This window comes from Gavialis gangeticus, unplaced genomic scaffold, assembly GCF_001723915.1.
Source record: "Gavialis gangeticus isolate Ggan-Ray unplaced genomic scaffold, GavGan_comp1, whole genome shotgun sequence".
Lineage (NCBI taxonomy): Eukaryota > Metazoa > Chordata > Crocodylia > Gavialidae > Gavialis > Gavialis gangeticus.
Window position 1 is genome coordinate 30,604,896 of NW_017728997.1, and position 9,443 is coordinate 30,614,338.

Here is a 9,443-nt window from a genome sequence, read left to right on the forward strand (position 1 = left end):
AAAAAAGAACTAATGTTACAGCCAGACATTCTCAACGGTTCCTTCCTATTCACAGCTGACAAACACGTCCCCCGTTCCCCTGCCTCTTTTCCCCCTACAGACTTACCAGCCAGATGCTGCTCTCCAAGCTGCCTGGCTGTGCGCATGCATGCAACATTTATCAGTGACATTATTAGCAACATCAGCCAAAAATAGCCAATTGCCAATAATGTAAATTTTGCTTTTATTGGTGCCGATATGAACCAATGTACTACTGCACTTCTAGTTCTGAGGACTGTTCACTGAAAAGTCCTTCTTTCAAGACCTGATATCTAACCTTAAAATGTACCAACACAAGTGACTCATCTGGGGAGACACATAATTTCAGAGAGTTAGGATTCAGACGGTCTAGGATCCTATAGATAAACTCTTCTAATAATATGTTTTAGTGAACAGGAAGTCTTTAAACTCTATTGAATATTGAAGTATTGTAATGTATTTCCATCATTAGGCAACCCTATTTTGCACTAGCTGCAACTTCAGAAGCAGCTTCATAGAAAGCCTGTAACAGGAATCCCAGTCTGGAGACAATGTCAAGACTCACAGTCATTATGTCAAGCACTGGTGGTAAAAGGCACTTAGGCCAGTAAAACCATCTGAGACTTTATTATCAAAGCAGAACAGAGACCAGTGCAAAGATAGAATCAGCATAATAAAAGTATTGCCTCTTATACATCTTCATTAACTCCTCTGTGTAGTATTAATTTTGGTGCTGTGAAGGGTTTTGCATTTAAATGGGTGCATCTACACAAGACGTTTACTGTGGAGCTGCCTAATTAACTGCACAGTAAACTTCTCACCATCTACACTATTAGGGCACACAAAATGAATAAACTCGGCAGCAAGGTAAGACTTATAAATACCCCACTGCAGAGTTTTCTCATGCACAGCAGTGCATGTGTAGATGCTGATTGGATGGCTGGGGTATGAGGGTGCTTCAGTGCCAGAGCTGCCTTCTGGCTAGCCCAAAAATGAAGTACTCTTGTGCCCCAGCCAACCCTTCCACAGCACATTAAGCCTGCTGTGACCCAGCTCAATGTGTTGTGCTCCGGGCACAAGTGCAGATGCACGCCTGGGAGCTTCCCAGGAGAAATAAACTGCAGAACAATAAGCTCCACAGTTTATTGCTGCCCCTTAATGGCACATGTAGATGCACTCAAGTAGTGACATAAAAATAAAACAACTACATTAATTATGTAGACATTGAATGGAACAGAAAGCAGAACCCTGTAGACCTTTGCATGACAAGGTAGGAATATGCCCACTATGGCTAGGTACAGACATTCAAAAAGCCCAAGGTGGAATCAATCTAAATTACATGGTTTTCTATAAGCACTGTAGTTTAGATCAGTAGCAAATACAACACATATTTTACCCTTTGATGGGGAGAGCAAATTTTAGACCAGGTTCTGACATTTTTAAACCAGTCCATGTGTGCCAAACTTCTGTTACAAGTATAGACCAGTTTTGTGTGCCAAACTTCTGTTCAGTTAGGGGTATAGACTGGTTTCTGATCACTTATACCAGTAAAAGTGTAATGTCTGTACCCAACCTATGTGCTCCACTGGCAGTTCAGAAGGTATGTCCATATAGCAGTCACTGCAGTGAATGAAGTTTGTATAGAAAACCCCAAGCCAGCTTTCAAGGAACAAGCTGGGTAACTGCCAGCAATGTAGCTGTGACAGCACAGAGCTCAGTCTGGGCTCCAAAATTCACCCAAGAAGTGAATGCTAAGGCAAGTAGAATAAGGTGGGTTCTGGGCTGCCACAGGCTGCTCTGCTGTCAGAACTGAGTTTAAAACTAGTTCAGATTTGGAGTTTTATGTGTCAGTTACACAAGCAAATCTAGGGGCTTAATCCATGAACAGATTATGATGCTGACAGCTTCATTATCTTGACATTAAGCCTTTTTAAAGATGTTCTCAAAAGGAATTGGAAAGAGGAAACTTACCAGACACAGATGAGGTCAGGAAAGTGAGACTGGCCTGTTTCCCTTTCTGTTTAGTCAGTAAACATGCTAAGTTATGCCAGTTTAATCCCCCAAGTAAATCAGATTTCATTGTAAATGACAGCGAAACTTGGCTTTTCTGTCTGGCTACTCTTCACTATCACAGATATAATGTGATAAGTGAATGATTAGATAGGTGATGACAATTACATTTGATTTTTACTGTTTTTTCTATTTTAATAATTTATTGTTAGTGTCACAGGATTTTTTTTTAAGTACATGGGCTGGCATTTAAAAATCTAGGACCTGTAACTTTGGGGGCATTGTATTTTGGGTGCTTAGCTTGAACCACGGGGCCCTGAGATTCAGAGATGCTAAGCAATCACAACTCTAAATGTTCAACACCCCTGAAAATTGTCTTGAAGAGGATGCCCAGAAACTGAAGTACCCAAATTATGTCCCAAACTTCTCTGGAGATGTTTGCAGGAGGACATCTGAGCTTATGTAGTTCCTGCTGACATGAGGGTCCCTGGTGAGCCCTTTTTGTGAATAAGGGCCATAGCTGCACGTCTCCTTACAAGATTGGGAATTCAATTTCTTTTGAAAATCTGGCCTTGACAGTGTCCCTTTAAGGTAAGGAATCTCAAACACCTATTATGGGCTCAGCCTACAAACCCTGCTGCATGTGAGTAACCCTGTTAAAATCAAATGGACTGCTTGAATGTGGGATGTTAAGCCTGTGCAGGTTTGTAGGATCAGGCCTATAGCTACAGTTTATAAAAGAAAATACAACATACCACATTGTTTGTTATCGAGGGTTATAGTTTAATTGTTTAAATTTGTCAGTATAGTGCCTCTGAACATTATATTTGGTAATGCTTGTAACAGGAAATGATACATCTGATTTAGAAAGGGGCCTTTTCGTGACCTCAAAAATATTCCGTGTCTCATCAATTACCTGGTAGTATTTTCTCACTGATCTCTATATCTGATTTCCTGTATATATACATATGTATAATCAGATTAACATTTCTATGACGATTTTACAGATAGCTTATCATGAGAAATATGTAGGTTTTCTCATTTTAATAATCTATAGCAAGTGGGAAATTCAAGATATACTTATAGTCCCAGTGATAATCTAATTATGTATAAACACTTACCTTGGGTTTGAATGCAATGACTTTCAAAACCATTTCAACGGTGAATACTCCCGTGAAAACCATATTCAAAATATCCATTGCATCATTAAAAAGCTTTGACTGTTCGTAGTGCTGTGAATAAAAATTAAAGTACGAAAGAATATTATGTGAAAACAGGCTGATATGGATCAATAGTTGGCATTTATAAAGTCCAGCAAAATGTATGTCCAATTAATAGCTCTGCTAAGAATTCTTCAGTGGAAGAATGTATTACTAATACAAAAAGGATTGGATGGCTTTTGTTTACAACTGAGTTCAACTCAAATGTAAATGCTTACCACTGCATACCTCGAACAGTCCCTGAGAGACAGATTCAGAAAGAAAACTGGTCTTTCAAATGATCAGTAAAAATAAGAGTGGACAGGACAAAGCTAGATAAGCAACAGCCATTTAGCATGCCTGATACAACTGTGTGACATACCACTAATATATCTATTTAGAACAGCTGATAGATTGTATTAAGACTAGAAGGGAAGGCATTCTAAAGCAGTGGGGGGCCAAACCTCTGGGCAGGCATGTCACAAATTAGCCCTGCATTCTCTGAAACTGCCACTCCCTTTCCCCTGCCTGACCTACTGCTCTGCTTTCTGTCCTATCTGCTGCTGTGCTGCCTTTCCTCTCCCTGATTCACTGCATTTTACACACAGAGGCTGTTCGTGCTACTTGTGGCACCTGTGCTGCAGGTTGGCCATCCCCGTTCTAAAAGATTTAGACAGCTTATACAATTTAAATTAAAAAAAGCAAAAAACATACATAATCACATGTAGGCCATGTACAAGCATTTTGGTTTGTCTGGGAGAATTGCTGCTCTCCTGGTAGAAACCATGGGTGCTTGCAAACATGAAAAATAAAAATAAAACAGTGCTGTACTTTCAGCTTGGCATGCCCCTGTGTTGAGCACAGCACATGCCCAGAAAAAGAACTGCCAACTTGACCCAGGTCACTTGAATCAGCTATTAGATAAAAGTGCCAAAAAGCCCTGTTGAAGTGTACAAGCTGTACAGATGCTGGGCAAGCCAGCTCAAACTGATGCAATTTTTCTTCCCGTAAAGCACTGTTTCTTTTTTCTTATGTTTGTTGAAACCCCATGAGCATACAAGCGTTGAGTCATTTTTTCCTGGGAGGGTGGGAAACATGCTTCTTCCACATGAAAGGTCTTCTAGGGCTAGGGACAGACATTCAAAAAGCCTAAGCTTTTGAATTCATTCAATCTTTGCAGGTAAATCTAACCTGCCTAGGCTGAATCAGTTTGTAACTGCACAGACATCCCCTCTGGACTGAAAAAATGCAGGCACATGCCTGTAGAGGCTCATGCTGGAAGCCAGAGGGGCGCTAGAGTAGCCCTCCCTTCCCTTTCACAGTGCTGAGCTGAGGGGGAAGTGTCCAGACCCTGGCAGGATGCTCTGATTAGGGAGGGATCTCCCACCTCACTGGTCAGTGAGGGAGCCAGTGGGAATTTACACAGCATTTAGTTACATAGCAGGGAGCATTTATTAGCCCATCAGCAAAAAAAAAAGATCTCTCATTAGTTCAAGCTCTTCTTAAACAACTTGTTCCAAAGAAGGAATGGAGGAAATTACCAGCTACCTGTTGATTAGCTCCCAAAAGCCCCAAACAGTACTGTCCTGCCTGGCTGTGTCCTGTCTCCCACACGGACCATAACCAGCATGTGATACCCTAGCTAATGCTGAGAATTGCCTGTGTAAGGCAGAGGGGAGGAGGGAATCCCAGCTTCAGCAGGGCGTGGTGAGGGGGAAAGGGGGGAGCTGGAAGAAGCTAGGCAGACACTGTGTGCCTGCAAGTCGCTGCCAGAGCCACAGCCAGAGAGCAGAGGGGAAGGACCAGCTCAGCCCTCTGGAGCAGAGAGCACTGCCCAGCCCAGAGACCATGCTGGGATGCTGGGGGGGACTCTGATTTAACTTAAACCAGGAAGGGGACTGAAACAGACATTGCATAAACTCGTTTGACCCAAATCAGTTAAGTCTGATATTACATTCAACCAGGTTTACCTCAAACCAATTTCAGCCATTTTGAAACTTGTTTATGTGCACTGAACTTCTGTTCTGTTACAGGTTTAAACCAGTTTTTGATCACTTAAACCAGTTTGTGTGTAATGTCAGTCCCTAGCCTGGGTGTCAACCTGGAAGATCTCACTTGCAATAGAAACTCTCTTGCAAGAGTAAAAGCTTGTACACTCTCATTAACTGGACTTCAATAATTCTTTCCATTTTGAAAATCTATTGTGTTGGTGAAGGAGAGTGAAAGAGTTGGGAAAGGAAGTAGAGAAAGAGGCAACTGCTGTAAAGTACAGGATGCTTAGAGAATAGTAAAATGCAGGAAAAAGCAAAGGGAAGGACTGAGTCAAAATAAACATGGAAAGAAAATGTATTCCAGTAACAGCCTTTCTTGATAGTTACATAAAAGAGGGACAGCCTAAAGAAGGACAGTATGATACATTAGGAAGCACAGGATCAAAGCAGATTGACCAAATTACTTGATGTGACATACAAGAGAAGCAGTGAAAGATTAAGTGAATATAAATGCACAGCAAATGTGTCAAGATAGCATCACTTTCTCACTGATGATCAGAGTAGGATGCCTTCCTGTGCCATTTCAGATTCCAAAACACTTTCAAGTGAGATTCCACACATAATATTTTCTTTTCCCCTATTTCATTCAGAATCAACATATTGATCATTGTTTACAGCTCTTCCCTTGCCCTGAGGATTAGCAGTTTTCATACATAAGCTCAAAGAGTCTGAAATAAAAATACTTTTATTAGTGCACTAAGAATGCCTGTACTTCCCAGACCAGTCCTTGTATTAACAAAAATCTTTATTGCTAAAACATCAAAAAGAGAATGACAGAAGCTGAAATAAGAATAAAAATGATGGCACAGTATACATATGAAATCAATACAGAACAGCTTTAAGAACAAAGAGGAGTTGAAATAATGCCTGCATGCATTTGGCAGGAAAACAGAAACTCAGAAAAACATATAGCTAGCTAGACCAAACATTTATAAATAGTTTCCTATGTTCTTTCTAAATTGTATTGTGGATGAATGATTTTGGGAATGACCAAATGTTAAATAAATTAAAGTGTATTGCAGGTAGAAATTACCATACATGGAGCTCAGTTTGGACACAAATTACCACAGAGAGGACAGATGGACACTTATATTTGGGATTCAGACACTCCACTGAGTGTTTTAAAATATTAACCGATAAAAATGTAATTAACAGTAACTATCATTATTTGGACCTATGACTAGCACCAATTAATTAGAATACATAATTACAAATTATTATTGTTGTTATTCCTAATGTATTAATTGTAAGACAATTCTCACAATACTCTGTAAGATAAAGTGTTACCGTACCCATTTCACAAAGGAGGAGCTTCAGTACAGCGTTGACCTGACTTCTCAAAAGTTAAGTCTGTGAAACAGAAATTAGTTCTCCAGACTCTCCTCCCAATCTTACGCTTTAACCTGTAACTACACCTCCTCTCCTATCCACTGTTCATTTAAGAGTTACTTAACATCTTTCTGTCTCACAGGTAGAGGAAGGAAGTTTGTATAAATAATACAATTGTGAAAAACACTTGTAACACCAAACAAAATACATGCCCTGTATGTTTAAGGCAATCCTATGTTTTCTGTCTCACCCTGGCTACAGTATAACTCAGAACAACATAGAATCATAGAAAGTCCAACCTCTTGTTCAAAGCAGGACCATTCCCAACTAGATCATCCCGGCCAAACCTTTGTCTAGCCAGGTTTTGAAAACATGCAAGGATGAAGCTCCTACCACCTCTCTGGGTAACCTGTTTTAGTGTTTTGCTACCCTCTTAGTGAGAAAGCTCTTCCTAATATCTAACTTAAACTTCCCCTGCTGCAACTTGAGACCATTGCTCCTTGTTCTGTCATCTGCCATCACTGAGAACAGTTTAGATCCATCCTCTTTGGAACCATCCTTCAGGTAGTGAAGGCTGCTGTTAAATCCCCTCCCAGTCTTCTCTTCTCTAGACTAAATAAGCCCAGTTCCTTCAGTCTTTTCTCATAAGTCATGTCTCCCAGCCCCTTCCCATTTTTGTTGCCCTCTGCTGGACTCTCTCCAATTTGTCCACATCCTTTCTGTACTGCGGGGCCTAAAACTGAACACAATACTCCAGATATGGCCTCACCAGTGCTGAATAAAGGGGAAGAATCACTTCCCTTGACCTACTGGCAACACACCTACTAAAGCAGCCCAGTATGCCATTAGCCCTCTTGGCAACAAGGGCACACTGCTAGCTCATATTCAGCTTTTTGTCTACTGTACCGCCAGGCCCTTTTCTGCACAGCTGGTGCTCAGCCAGTCAGTCCTCAGCCTGTCCTGGTACATGGGATTGTTACATCCTAAGTGCAGTATTTATCACTTGTTCTTATTGAACCTCATGAGATATCTTTGGGCCCAGTCCTCCAATTTGTCTAGGTCACTTTGAATCCTAGCCCCACACTCCAGCATATCTACTACTCCCCACTGCTTGGTGTCATCTGCAAACTTGCTGAGGGTGCGCTCTATGCCATCCTCCAGGTCATTCATGAAGACATTGAACAAAACTGGCCTCATGACCAACCCCTGGGGCACTCCACTTGATACCGGCTGCCAACTAGACATTGAGCCATTGATTACTACTTTCTAAGCTCAATGCTCCAGCCACTTTTCTGTTCACCTTACAGTCCATTCATCTAGCCCACACTTCTTTAGTTTGCCTCTGAGAATGCTGTGGGACAGTGTTTCCCAACCTTTTGCAGCCCAAGGCTCACTTACATTAATAAAAATTTTCCGCGGCACACCTGTTAAGGCATTTTTCATCCTCATACCTACTATAGGTCATTGCCATGGCAAAATTCTGCAGCCCGCCTGTTCATTTCTGATGGCACACTTTTGTGCCACAGCAGACAGGTTGGGAAACACTGCTGTGGGAGACTGTATCAAAATCCTTGCTAAGATCAAGATATGCCACATCCACTGGTTTCCCCATGTCCAGAGCCAGTCACCTTGTCACAGAAGGCAATCAGGTTGGTGAGGCATGACTTGCCCCTCAAGAATCCACGCTGACTATTCCTAATCACCTTTTTCTCCTCCAAGTGCTTGGAAATGGTTTCCTTGAGGATCTGCTCCATGATTTTTCCAGGGACTGAGGTGAGGCTGACTGGTCTGTAGTTCCCCAGATCTTCCTTTTTCCCTTTCTTAAATATGGCCACTATGTTTGCCCTTTTCCAATCTTCTGGGATTTCTCCTGATCGCCATGAGTTTTCACAGATGATGGCCAATGGCTCTGGAATCACATCAGCCAATTCCCTCAGCATGCTCAGATGCATCCCATATGGCGCCATGGACTTGTACGCATCCAGCTTTTCTAAGTAGTCTCTAGCCTGTTCTCTCAGCACTGAGAGCTGCTCACCTCTTCCCCAAACTGTACTGCTCAGTACAAGAGTCTGGGAGCTGACCTTGCCTGCAAAGACTGAGGCAAAAAAGGCATTGAGCACTTCAGCCTTATCTGCTTCCTCTGTCACAAGCTTGCCTCCCCCATTCAGTAAGGGATCCACACTTTCCCTGATCCTCCTTTTGCTACTGACATAGAAACTCTTCTTGTTACCCTTCACATCCCTTGCTATCTGCAACTCAAATTGCGCTTCGGCCTTCCTGACTTCGTCCCTGCCTGCCCAAGCAATCCTCTTATATTCTTGCCTAGTTATTTGTCCAAGTTTCCACTTCACATAAGCTTCCTTTTTGTCATTTAGTTTACTGAAGAGTTTCCTGCTAAGACAAGCTGGTCTTCTGATATACTTGTTAGTCTCCCTGCACATAGGGATGGTTTGTTCCTGCACTCTCAGTAAGGCTTCTTTAACGTACAGCCAGCTCCCCTGGACTCCTCTTCTCCTCAGACTGACTTCCCTGGGGATCCTGCCCATGAGTTCCCTGGGTGAGTCCAAGTCTGCTTTTCTGAAGTCCAGGGTCCTTACTCCGCTGCTCTCCAGCCTTCTTTTCCTCAGGATCCTGAACTCAATCTTCTCGTGGTCACTGCTGCCCAAGTTGCCATCCACTACTACATTCCCCACCAATTCTTCCCTGTTTGTGAGCAGGAGGTCAAGAAGAGCATGGACCCTAGTTGGCTACTCTGGCACTTGCACCAGGAAGTTTCATAGTTTTATAGTAGTTTGGGGTCAGAAGGGACCTGAACAGATCATCTAGTCTGACCCCC

At 42.2% G+C, this 9,443-nt stretch overlaps 1 protein-coding gene across 1 annotated transcript in view; it reads right to left on the minus strand.

Annotated features, from left to right (window-relative positions):
- CACNA1D (calcium voltage-gated channel subunit alpha1 D) overlaps positions 1–9,443 on the minus strand; it is a 325,917-nt gene that overhangs the window by 154,528 nt on the left and 161,946 nt on the right. The window contains exon 28 of the mRNA XM_019504611.1: positions 3,150–3,260. Within this exon, the coding sequence (XP_019360156.1) occupies positions 3,150–3,260 (111 nt within the window). The remainder of the gene's footprint in view (positions 1–3,149; positions 3,261–9,443) is intronic.